Source organism: Piliocolobus tephrosceles, chromosome 15, assembly GCF_002776525.5.
Source record: "Piliocolobus tephrosceles isolate RC106 chromosome 15, ASM277652v3, whole genome shotgun sequence".
NCBI lineage: Eukaryota > Metazoa > Chordata > Mammalia > Primates > Cercopithecidae > Piliocolobus > Piliocolobus tephrosceles.
This window is the reverse complement of record NC_045448.1, coordinates 107670146-107683138: the sequence shown is the minus strand read 5'-3', so window position 1 is coordinate 107683138 and position 12993 is coordinate 107670146. Positions and strand designations below refer to the sequence as shown.

Genomic DNA, 12993 nt, shown 5'->3' with positions numbered 1-12993 from the left:
GGGTCGGGGCCAGGCGGTAGGCGTGGCTAGGCGGGTTCCGGTTTTTCTCCGTTGGAGGTCGGGTTGCGCCTGTGCAGTCGACCGGTGTCTTTCCCGGGCGCGGGAAAGTTGGTGAAGAACCTGAAACTGCGCCATCTTGCCTCCGTTCATCCAAACAGTCCAACCTTTTATTGATAATAGTGATAAAGAGTGCCGTGGTCTGTCTGGCTACTTCCTGCTGTTAAGGGACATCGTTAAGGTTGGGGTCTATGGTTGGTATTTGGACGTACGGATGAAGAAGCATCTGGTTGAAGGTGATGCACGTGATCTCTTGAACTTCGGCTCGGAGAAATTTGATTAAAACAGGAGCGAGACATAAGACAAAACAGAGGATTAGTATGGGAATTAGGAATGGGAGCATCTGCTGTATTACAGGCAGCAGCCATATCGGTGGTCCGGGGGTGAAGGGGGTATTGTAGGTTTTTAATTCTGCTTTAATCCTGTTTAGGGTTTGAATGTTAGTGTCTACTAGGCCTGACTCGTTTATGTAATAGCAGTATTCTTCTCCTAAGAAGAGACATGTTCCTCCTTTTTCAGCAGTAAGTAAATCTAATGCTGGCCTATTTTGTGCTGCTACTTGGGCCACTGAGGTAATTTGATGCTGTAGAGAGGCCAGGCTTTCAGCTGAAGCCTCTATGGCCTCTCGAATTTGAGCTGTTAGAGATTGGGTAGACTGTACCGAGTAGGCAAGTGCCCCAGTTCCAAGCACTGACGCCACTAGGGAGGAGCCAGGGAGACTCTGATGATTAGGGGAAGGAAGACAGCCCGTTTTTGGAGGTCATTAGGAGGAGGGTTAAATTGTATGACAAGTTCAGCTATTTCTGCTTTGCTATATAAGGTTAAACTAGGTACTAGGGACACTGGGACACAGAGGGATTGACCAATGGATGTGTGATTAAGGACCTTGAAGAGGATTTTGTTGCACCAGAAATAACCTCCGATGGGAGCCGTCTGGGTCTTAGCGGGTGGCTGGGTATAATTACACCAGGAGGTGTTTGGAGTAGAGTAGCAGAAAGGAAGGATTGGACTTTCTGGGTTTTGGTATAGTGAGACTTAGAGTAAGAACGGTTTTTGGGAGGCGCTTATAGAGTTAGTTGTAGCCTTGAAAGCAGTAGGTAAAGGGACTGCCACCTGTTAGATTACCTTGGAGATGAATGCTGGACCGTTGTCGGACTGAAGGGTGACCATGAGGCCAAACCTAGGGATAATATGTTCAGTGAGTATTGAAGCAACAATGTTAGCGGTTTCTCCTGTGGTGGGATAGGCCTCTATCCACCCTGAAAAGGTGTCCACAAGGGTTAAGAGGTATTTGAATTTTTTATGTTTTGGCATATGTGTGAAATCAATTTGCCAGTCTTCACCTGGTTGGTGTCCTCTGAGTTGGTGGCTGGGATGGGGATTACGCAATGCGCCTTGAGGATTTGTCTTTAGGCAGATAGAGCACTGCTGGTTGATTATAAGTAAGTGTTTTTGTAGTGTTGGACAATGGAGGAGGGGATTTAGAAAATTGTATAAGGCTTTGGGTCCTATATGTAAAGAATTATGTATGTCTGTTAGAATGGTATGGAGTTGTGTTTCAGGAATGACTAATTTGTTATCAATATATATCCAGTCGTCTGTAGTTAGTTTGGCTGTTGGATTTTGTAATAGTTTGGCCTTTTCCTCTTGGGTGTAAATAGGGGTATATTGAGGAGAGAGAAAACAAATAGAAGGAAGCGTGGGGGTGGAGAATCCGGCAGCCGATTTGGCAGTGGTGTCGGCAAAACTATTGCCAGCTGCTACCGGGTTAGATGGAGTTTGGTGGCCTTTACAATGTATAATGGCTACCTTGGAAGGTGCTGACAGTGCATCCAGTAGTTTGAGTATTTGGTTTTTGTTGATAATAAGGGTACCGCAGGTGGTTAAAAACCCTCTCTCTTTCCAGATGACTGGCTTTAAACCTTGTAGATGTGTCGGAGAGAGAGAGAATTGGGGGCCGTTTGGGAAACGAGTGGGGTCTTTGAGCTTGACAAGAACTGGTGGGTGGTGGGCTGCTATGACCGGGATGGAAGTGTCCCACACTTGAGGGTGTACAAAAATAGGGAAGATGGGGGGTGGGGGTGACATAGGAGGAACGTGTGCGCATGCACAAAGCATGAACAACAGGTAGTGAGGGGATTGAAGGGGAGTAGATGAGTTGGTGGGAGTGGATATGGAGGCCTTTAAGGTGCTCAAGAGGTCTCGGCCTAATAAGGGGGTAGGGCATGAGGGTATAATGAGGAACGAGTGTGCAAAGTAGTTGTTGGCCAGGCAGCAATTAAGGAGAGGAGTTTTTCGCGGAGTGGATGGCCTTCCGTTTACTCTTACTACGGAGATATTGGATGGAAGGCTAGGTCCAGAGAAGGATGGCAAAACAGAATAGGTAGCCCCGCTGTCGATCAAAAAATTAATTGTCTTACCCGCTACCAGGAGAGTTACCCGCGGCTCGGTGAGGGTGATGGGGGTCCCTGAGTCTTGGCACCTTCAGTTATCGTCGTCCAGATGTAGGAGCTGGAAGGAGCTCCCAGGATCCTGGGAAAGGGGGTCACGTTGAGACGTGGCACCTGTTCTCAGGGTGGGGCAATCAGACTTCCAGTGTCCTTCCTGTTGGCAGGCAGGGCAGGGGGTTGCTAGTGGACGAGGGTTAGGACATTCGCTGGCCCAATGTCCTGATGCCTTGCACTTATAGCAAGGCTGCGTTGGGGCTTGGGGGCCTTGTGGACACCTGTTGGCATAGTGTCCTGCCTCGCCGCATTTATTGCAGGCTCCTTTTGTAGCCTTGGAGTCTGCGGGGTGTGTGCTCTCTGGTTTGGGGTTATGACTAGGCTGTAAAATGGCCACTAGGAGCTGTACCTTCTGTTTGAGGCGAGCCTGCCGCTGTGCCTCAGCCATTTCCTCTCTGGAGTTATAGACCTTAAAGGCTAGTTTAACTAGGTCTTGTATTGGTGTCTCGGGACCATTTTCCACCTTTTGGAGTTTTTTGCAAATGTCAGGAGCTGATTGGGAAATGAAATGAGATGCCAAAATGGTGGCCCCTGTGGGGGAGGCCGGATCTAGCCGGGTATATTGGGTTAGAGTCTCAGTTACCCTGTTTAGGAATGCGGCTGGATTTTCTTCCAGATTTTGAGAAATTTCTTTTGTTAAAATTTACGGCTTTGTTTGAAGCCATTTGCATACCAGCCAACAGGCACTGGACCATGATGTCTCTCCTACAGCACCCAGGCTGGCCTACTTGGTAGTCCCAGTCTGGGTCTGCCGAGGGGACTGCTTGCTCCCCTAGTGGAATGGTGACGTCAGTTAAATGTTGGTTGGCGTGCTGCCTGGCAGCCGCTAGGATGCGCTCTTGCTCCTCAGGGTTTAGGGTGGAGGTTAGGATAACCTGGAGGTCATGCCAAGTTAAGTCGTAGGCCTGACAAAGGTATCTAAATTCCTTGATGTATACAGTGGGATTAGCTGAGAAATCCCCTAAATGCTTCTCAATTTTGGAAAGGTCAGCCAGTGAAAAAGAAGCGACACGTACTCTGACTACCCCCTCCGCCCCAGCTACCTCTCGCAAAGGCGCTAACACTGTAGGAGGGTGTGGGGCAGGAGTGGGGGTTGTAGCAGGGCACTTAGAGCGGGTGTGGGCAGAGATAGGGGACCCAAGGCGGCCGGTTGAGGATGTGGAAGGGGGCATGGGAGCGAGCATGCCACCAGTCGATGAAGAGGAAGGAAGAGGAGTCTGGGCAGGAAGGGAGGGGGTGGAGAGAGCGGGGAGAGAAGGAGGAGTATAGGGCGGCAGTGAGGGTGCAGAGGTGGAAGGAAATCCTAGGTCCTCAGGCTGAACAGAAAGGAATGAAGACTCCTCTTTTTCGGGTTTCTGTGAGCCGGCGTCCTTGGCTAGCATAACTTGGGCCAAAGAGCACTGGCTACACAGATCGAGGCAAGAGTGTATGTCCCAAAAACCTTGGATGTAATTGATTTCAGAGCACTTGCCTAGTCGCTGGCAGAAATTGCTGAGGTCGGTTAAGACATTGTGGTCTAGGGTGCCCTCTGGTGGCTATTGAGACTGACTGTCTAGTTTGTACTGGGGCCATGCCACAGTGGAGAGGAAAATTAACCGCTTTCTTTTGAGGTCTTGTTCGAGTTGTAGAGTTTTTAGATTGGCTAGGAGGCACCCTAAAGGGGTGCTCTTTGGAAATTTGGACTGGGGGTTTCCCATTTGTATCCTCTTTACTTACACAATGGACACAGTGGAAATGGAAGTGGATCTCTGCCTGGCTTCAAAGCGTCCTTTGGAGCCACCAGAGACAGACTGGAGGCTCTTGGAGCCAAGGTGGAGATTACCTTCAGGTGGATGTCTCCGTCCTGAATGGGTCTCCCGAGCCACTTGGTGGCTCAAAAGTGGGCCTCGGACCTGCGCAGGATTTTTGGCCGAGGGTGGTAAAGAGGAGACAAGGGCACCTACCCCAGAGAGGCCGTGAGAGTGAGGGAAGTGGGTCTCAGGTCCTGGTCCGTCTGTGGTGTGGCAGCAGGAGGAGGTTCCTCGATCCTTAGAGGCCTGAGGAGGGGTCTCCTCCGGGGTTTCGGCACCAACTGATTTGCTTTCTAGGAAACTGAGTTGCTTTCCAGGCTCACTAGGGCGAGTATTAAAGGACCAGCGAGTAGGCAAGGCTGGGAGCAAAACTGCAAATTTATTTTTTGGTCAGCCAGCTTTGTAGGGGAGGGGTGAGGTCCATCCATCTCTGGCAGAGGAGTGCCAGCCTCTGTCCTTGATAAATGGGGCATTGCATGTACTGCCTCTGTCCTAGGGCTGCCTCAAGATCTCTGCCTGGGAGCCTCCCAGCAGGGCTGTCCCCTACTCCTAGGGGCATGGCCAGAGTCCCTATCCGCTCTATTCTCATGCAGACCGCAGTCCCCCAGCCAGGAGCAAGAGGAGGAACAGCACCTCCCTGCAGTCCTTCCCTTGTGCTAATGCCCAGGACTGGGCTGCTGTTCATCTCAGAATTCGTGACTCACGACTGAAACCCAAGGCCGACTGAAGGCAGAGGCCAGTGTCCCCAGTGTGGCCCCAGCATTGACCCTCCAGAAGGCTGGCAAACAGCAACTTGGAAACTTCGAGCTTCAGCCGTGCCCTGCTGTTTCCTGGCCAGGACCCCTGGAGCACTCACTGAAGTCTTTGTCTTCCCTAAAAGGTGGGAGAACCACCTGGGGCCCCAGAGAGCAAGGGGCGTTCAAGGCACACAGGAGGCAGGAAGGTCACCACAGCACACTCCACTTTATTCCCTCCCCGAACATATACCTCCTACCCCCTTCCACCCCAAGCAGGCCTTCCTTGACCCTCTGAAAGGCCACCAAAACAGTACCCTTGGGGTCTGAGGGGCCTCTGGCCCAGGCCCACTCACTGGCACCCTGGATGCTTTCTTCATGCCTGGGACAAACCTCACAGGGAAAGCCAGGAGCTGGGGCAGAGAAGTGGGGCCTGCCTGGAGGAGGCCAGGCCAGGAGCTGGGGCAGAGGAGAAGTGGGGCCTGCCTGGAGGAGGCCAGGCCAGCTAACCCCAGCCCTTTCTCCTTCCAAGGCTGCGCCTGGCTGAGCTCCAGGGAATAGCGTTCTGGGGTAGAGACGACCGAGTCCTCTGTTCAGAGGCCAGCTGGGGTTCCCATTGTGCAATCTGGGGAGGCCCTACATCTTTCTCTTCTCCCCAATGGTGGCAGCCCTTGGCCCAGCACCTTCCTGCTCTGCAGGGGATTGAGTTGGGCTCTCAAAGCCTCCTGGAGAGAAGGGCTGAAGGCCACACCACGGCAGAACATCCCCCATACTTGGGCATATTGGGGGGGATGGGAGGCTGTTCCCAGGGTCCCAGCCACAGGGTTACCCCGAGGGAGAGGTAGGGACACCATTATTCTATGCTGGGGGGTAGGGCCTCAGGCACAGGGGGGATTCCAGGGTTCTGCATGACTGGAACCTACTTCTTCCCCACCCCTTCCAGGGACCCATCCCTGGAGAATGTCACCTCCCATTCCCAGCATCTTCCAGGGCTGGGGCAAAAGTCAAGAGCAGGTAGAACCAGGCCTGCCTTCCCCTATGGCAGAGCTAGAAGAACCCCTGGCCCCAGGGGAGCCCTTAGGGGAACACCGCAGAGAGACGGGAAGAGGCCCGGCCCTCTGAGATGGGTGGTAGGTTGGGGCTGGAAAACGGGGTGGCCCATAGGATCCAAGGGTAGACAACTCAGTTTCACTGAGCAGAGGATGCCCTCCCTACCTGGGGACAGAAGCCACAGGCTTAATATTTGGACCTCCCCTAGAAATGATTTCCAGGTACACAGCCCCCTGGCAGAGCTGGGCTTCCCTGGATAGAGACTGGCTGGATTCCCGCTTCTGAAGATGGGGCTGTGGGCTCAGTGGATGCTCTGGCCAGCCAGGACTGCTCCTGAGCAATACCAGGGGCACCTGCTCCAGGCCTTGACCTTGGGGAGGAAGCCAGGGTCTGAGGCTGCCTTGCCGAGGCCTCCGCACTGAGCTTTTTCAGGACAGGGGACTCCCACCCACGTGGGGTCTCCCCAGGCCCCACAAGAACAGGCTGGCCTCCCGCACTGGAACCACTGGGGTCAGGGCTCCTGGATTCCGCTGACAGTGCCTCCAAAAGCTGCTGCAGGGATGGGGAGGCCAGAGCGGGGCTCCTACCAGTGCTGTGGGCTTGAGACCCTGCAACAGGAGAGACAGGAGGTAGAACCTCAGAACTGGAGGATGACATGTGGGCTGGCTGTGCAGAGCCAGAGCTGGCTTGAGGGTTACTCACAGGGACGAGGAGCCTGGCTCCCCGGAGTGGTGCCCATCCATGCCACTGCCTAATGCCTCCAGTACTGGATTCCACACTACCAGAGACCAGGACAAGGAAGCCATCCCATCTCTTCCCTGCCTGGCCCCCGAAGTCACCATCAGAACGTCAGGCCACTCAGGCTTCTACCACTGCCTCATTCACACCCGAGACTGCTGGGACAGGTAAGTCCCTGACCCAGCACCAAAGCACCCGCCTTCCGGACCCTTCACCCAGGCTGCTCCGCCCACTTGCCCCGAACCCAAGACCTGCCCTAGAACCGTTCCTGGACTTAACGGCCACATCCAAATCCTGCACTGTGCCAGGAGATAGGTCGGGGCTTCCTTCTTCACTGTCATGCCAGACTACGACTGTACCCCACCTCTTTGTGGGTACTCTTCCTCATTTAAGCCCATGTTCCCTGGCTGGCCCCAGCCCCTCAGCACTGCCTCCCATCCCAGTTCCTCCTGCGCACGCAGCAAGGGCTTCACCAGGAGCCTCTTCCCTCAGCTGACCCTGACCAAATCCTCATCACCACACTTCAACTGTTGACTCTTCTACCAGGTCCTGTCAGCCTCACAGCCCACACCTCCCTCTGGTTCTGGTAAACACCAGGAGCTACCACCACTGTAGCCCGTTCCTGGGGGCCACCTTCCACAGCGCCCCCTCCACCTGTGCATACTGAGGTAGCGCGGCTCTGCCGACACTCTGCAGGCCCAGCATCTTCCCACAGCAGCCCTCCCCACTTCAGATCACTCCCACCTACACAGGCTCCACAGCCCCCATGGCTGTCAGCCCCTCGGAGGCAACCTCAACCCCCTTTCCCTGCCGTCACACCTGCCACCAGACCCAGTCCTAGAGCACTGGCATCCCCCACCTCTACCAGGCATCTCCCACTCTTCAGTCAGCAGAGGCACATCTCCTTTATTTCCATCCCCCTCTCCCTACCTCTGGTGGCCTCACCTCTGTATAACAGAGGCCCCCGCATCCGTACTGTCAAGATCCTCCTGCAGACTTGGGTCTATTCCTGTCGTCTTCCTTCCCGCTAGATCCAAGGAAGTGCCTCAGCTCCCACCACAGGCAGCCTTTTTCCAAACATTCTGGGTGTCCTTTCTCCCTGCCGTACCCACCCCTCTCTTCCAGCAGGTCATGGTTCCAGCATCCAAATGCACTGTCATGCTCACCATCTTGGTAGACCCATCCCTTGACCACAAACATTTCCACCACCTCCCAATTCCCTAGTCAGGGTAGTCAAACCTCTAGAAAAATTACACACAAGGCTAGGCACGGTGGCTCACATCTGTAATCCCAGTACTTTGGGAGGCTGAGGGAGGCGGATCACTAGAGGTCGGGAGTTCAAGACCAGCCTGGCCAACATGGTAAAACCCTGTCACTACTGAAAATATAAAACATAGCCATCATGGTGGTGCTCACCTGTAATCCTAGCTACCGGGGAGGCACACAAGACTCCCATCTCAACAAAAATTACACACAAATTTCTTATTACATCTATTCTTTAGGGTTTTTTTTTTTTTTTTTTTTTTTTTTTTAGAAGATACTTAGTAGGCCAGGCACAGTGTTTCAAGCCTGTAATCCCAGCACTTTGGGAGGCTGAGACAGGCGGATCACGAGGTCAGGAGATCGAGACCATCCTGGCTAACACGGTGAAACCCCGTCTCTGCTAAAAAAAAATACAAAAACCTAGCCGGGCGAGGTGGCAGGCGCCTGTAGTCCCAGCTACTCAGGAGGCTGAGGCAGGAGAATGGCATGAACCCGGGAGGCGGAGCTTGCAGTGAGCTGAGATCCAGTCACTGCACTCCAACCTGGGCAACAGAGCAAGCCTCCGTCTCAAAATAAAAAATAAAAAAAATAAAAAATAGAAAATACTGAGTATAGTTAAAAAAAAAAAAAAAAAAAGGTGTAGGGGAAAGAGTGGTGCTGAGCAACTGGCTAGTTGCATGAAAAATGAAGTCGGACCCCTTCCTTACACCCTGTTCAAGGGTTCACTCCAAATGGGTCGTATACCGAAATGTAAAACCTGAAACTAAGACTTACCTGAAAACAGGAGCAAATCTCCATGACCTTGGGTTAGGCAAAGGCATCATAGACACCAAAAAGGAGTGACAAAATGGGTCAGTGGAACTTTCCACATTTCAGATGTTGGTGTTCAAAGGACATCATTGAAAAGTGGGGGAAAACAAGAAGCATAGGATGTGATGAAATATTTAAGGGCAACATCTGATGAGGGACATGTGTCTAGATATATAAAGAACTCTTACAACTCAGAAGAGACAACCTCACTGAAGAAAAACAGGATATGAACATTCTCCCAAGATACAGATGACCAACGTGCACATTTTAAAAGATGTTCAACATTAGTCGCTAGGGAAATGCAACTCAGAACTACAATGAGATACTACTTCATACTCACTTAGGATGGTTCTCATCAAAATAATAGATAACAAACGTCAGCAAGGATGGGATAAATCAGAACCCTTGTATACCGCTGGTGGAATAAAAATGGTGCATCCACTTGAAAATATCTGAGCAGTTCAACATGGAGTTATTGTAGGACCTAGCAATTCCATTCCTAGCTGTATACTCAAAAGAAATGACATGTTGACACAAAATCTTGTACATAAATGTCCATAGTAGCTCTATTCATAATAGCCGCAAAGTAAAAACCCAAGTGTCCCTCAGTTGGTGAATATGGCCTATCTATCCAACGGAATGTTATTCAGCAACGTTATTGATACATACTACAACATGGATGAACCTTGAAAACATTAAGAAGCCAGACACAAGAGGCTATGTGTTATGGTTCCACTTACGCAAAATGTGTAGGATCAGCAAACCCAGAAAGGCAAAGTAGGTTAGTGATTACCTGGGGCTGGGGGCAGAAGCAGGTAGTGAGGGGAGGGAAAGAGTATTTGCATGTAAGATGACCTAGGAGCAGAATCTGGGTCCGGGGTTATGTACACTTCAGTCTTCCAGGATGTCAAATTGTTTTCCAAAGTGGTTACAGCCACTCATATTCCTATCAATAGGGTCTAGCATTTTCATTCATCACTCTATCTCCTTACCAGTATTTGGTATCGTTGGCCTTTAAAGTGTCCAGTTTAGTGGCTATAGAATGGTACGGTAGTCTTCATTCGCATTTCCTCAATTCCTGAGGTTGAGTATCTTTAGTGTGTTTCCCATTTGGTCTCAGATGTCTGCTAAGTCTCTTCCCATTCCCATTTTTCTGTTTGATGGGCTTTTTTTTGTTTTGTTTTGTTTTGTTGTTTTTTTTTTTTTTTTTGGAGACAGAGTCTGGCTCTGTTACCCAGACTGCAGTGCAGTGGCACGATCTTGGCTCACTGCAACCTCTGCCTCTGGGTTCAAGTGATTCTCCTGCCTCGGCTTCCCTGAGTAGGTGGGACCACAGGTGCACACCACTATCCCCCACTAGTTTTTTCCAGAGATGGTGTCTTACTATGTTGTCCAGGCTGGTCTTGAACCCCTAAGCTCAAGCGATCCCCCCACCTCAGCCTCCCAAAGTGTTGTGATTACAGGCATGAGCCATCATGCTCAGCTGGTTTGTTCTTGTATTAATGTGTGTATGTGTGTGTGTATATACACACACACACACACACTAGGCACAGTGGCTTACACCTGTAATCCCAGCACTTTGGGAGGCTGAGGCAGGGGGATCACCTGAGGTCAGGAGCTCAAGACCAGCCTAGCAAACATGGTGAAACCCGTCTCTACTAAAAATATAAATTCAGCCAGTCATGGTGGCACCTGCCTGTAATCCCAGCTACAAGGGAGGCTGAGGCAGGAGAATCACTTGAACCCAGAAGGCAGAGGTTGCAGTGAGCCAAGATCGCGCCATTGCACTCCAGCCTGGGCAAAAAGATTGAAACTGTCTCCAAAAAAAAAAATCTTCATTTGTAACCTGTATTTTCACTTTCTTTTTGGTGCCTTTGGACAGTTATAATTAATGTAGTTGAATTTATGAATCTTTCTAGTTTTACAGTTAGTGCTGTATCTCATTTAAGCAATCCTTCCCTATCCCAAGGTCATGAAGAGATCTATTTTTTTCCTAGATGTGTTAAAATTTATTACATGTGTCTTTCATGCATCCAGAGTTATTTGAACATGATATGAGTTAGGAATTTTTAAATAGATGTTAAAAGGCTCTAAGACAAGTAACTTAACTGTCCTTCGCTAGTGACCATCAGTGGCCCTCTATCAAAGCTCTGCTTCTGAATGGGATCTTTTTCTGAATTTGGTTCTGTTCCAGTGGGCAATTGTCTAGCCTTGCCCCAGTGCTATGCCTTTACATAAAGATGTTTCATGAACTACATGACTAACATCTGCTAGGGCAAGTCTTTCTAGTTTTTCCTTCAGGGAAAAACTATTGTTTTTCTGAGACTATATAGACTATATAGTCTCGGCTATTATTGACCTTTCTAATTTTCATATAAAAACTTTATCATCAACCCCGTCAATTGGGAGGCCAAGGCAGGCAGATCACTTGCGGTCAGGAGTTCGAGACCAGCCTGGCCAACATGGTGAAACCCTGTCTCTACTAAAAATACAAAAATTAGCTGAGTGTGGTGGCGGGCACCTGTAAGCCCAGCTACTCAGGAGACTGAGGCACAAGAATCACTTGAACCTCGGAGGCAGAGGCTGTAGTGAGCCAAGATTGTGCCACTGCACTCCAGCCTGGGTGACAGAGTAAGACTCCAACTTTTTTAAAAAAAGAAAAGAAAGGCCAGGCGCGGTGGCTCAAGCCTGTAATCCCAGCACTTTGGGAGGCCGAGACGGGCGGATCACAAGGTCAGGAGATCGAGACCATCCTGGCTAACACGGTGAAACCCTGTCTCTACTAACAATACAAAAAACTAGCCGGGCAAGGTGGCGGGTGCCTGTAGTCCCAGCTACTGGGGAGGCTGAGGCAGGAGAATGGTGTAAACCCGGGAGGCGGAGCTTGCAGTGAGCTGAGATCCAGTCACTGCACTCCAACCTGGGCAACAGAGTGGGACTCCGTCTCAAAAAAAAAAAAAAAAAAAAAAAAAGAAAAGAAAATATGTATCACTCTTTCAAGATCAACATTGATATTTTGAGTGGGAATTTATAGATTAATTTGGGAAGACTGAATTTTTATAACATTGCCTTCCTTTCAATAACAGGTGTATTTCTCTGTATTTAAGTATTATTTAATGATTTTAATAAAGGTTCGTTTTTCCTCAAATGCTTGATATAGCTGTCAGGTTTATTCCTTGGGACCTTTATGATTGCTATTATAATGGTATGTTTACTAACAATTGTGTTTCTAACTGGGTGTACAAAAATACGATTTTTATATTAACTGTATTTACCTTTTCTAAATCTTATTAATTCTAATAAATTGTTTATAGATTGTTGCTTTCAAAACAGGTAATTATCTATGATGAACGATTTTTTTGCTTCCTTTCCAATCCTCGGACCTTTAGTTTCATTGGCTCTACCTCAGTGCCCAGCCCCTCCACTGCCACACAATGTGGAGGAGATGGGACAATAGTGGGAAAAGTTGTCTTGGTCCCTGTTTTAATGTTTTACCCTGAAATTTTGCTCTAGGTTTTTGGTAGATGTTTATTATCTAGGCTAAGATAGTGAGCCCTATTCCTCTTTGGTCAGAGCTGAGTCATAGTGAGTGTTCACTTTCCTCAAGTGCTTGTTCTGCGTCCTGTGGCAAGCCCCCGTGATCTCACCCTGCTGTCCCTGCAACCTCATCTCCCTCCGTGTCACCCTCCCTGACACCATTAGAGCACAGGTGCCTTTTCCAGGTTCCAGTCACCTTCCCGCCACGCCACTCACCTCTCACACGAGGCCTGGGGCCACTTGGGCTGCAGCCGTAGAGTTTGAGGACCCGGGTGATGTCCGAAGCACTCAGGTTCCATCGCTGGCCGATGTGGATGCTGGGAGCCCAAAGCGGTGTGATGGTGGGCAGCCCGCGCCGGCTGAAGGCGAGCCTGGAACCCAGTGGGAGACCCCTGAGTCCGGACCAGGGAGAGGCTGGGGCAGCAGAGGGAGAAGGGGGCTGGGTCCTCACCTCCCATAGTGTATCACAGAGGGAGACCCGAGTCCGGACCAGGGAGAGGCTGGGGCAGC

At 50.4% G+C, this 12993-nt stretch overlaps 1 protein-coding gene across 3 annotated transcripts in view; it reads right to left on the bottom strand.

The window, feature by feature from the left end:
• Window positions 1-2528: 2528 nt before the first annotated feature.
• Window positions 2529-12993, bottom strand: part of ASTL (astacin like metalloendopeptidase) — a 14345-nt gene continuing 3880 nt past the window's right edge. Inside the window, exons 4-5 of one of the 3 annotated variants that reach the window (XM_023211492.2) lie at window positions 12700-12854; window positions 2529-2589 (exon numbers count right to left, since the gene is read on the bottom strand). In XM_023211492.2, coding sequence (XP_023067260.1) covers window positions 2546-2589; window positions 12700-12854 — 199 coding nt within the window. In that variant the 3' untranslated portion in view covers window positions 2529-2545. The other 2 variants (XM_023211493.2, XM_023211491.2) reach the window with 2 other exon arrangements.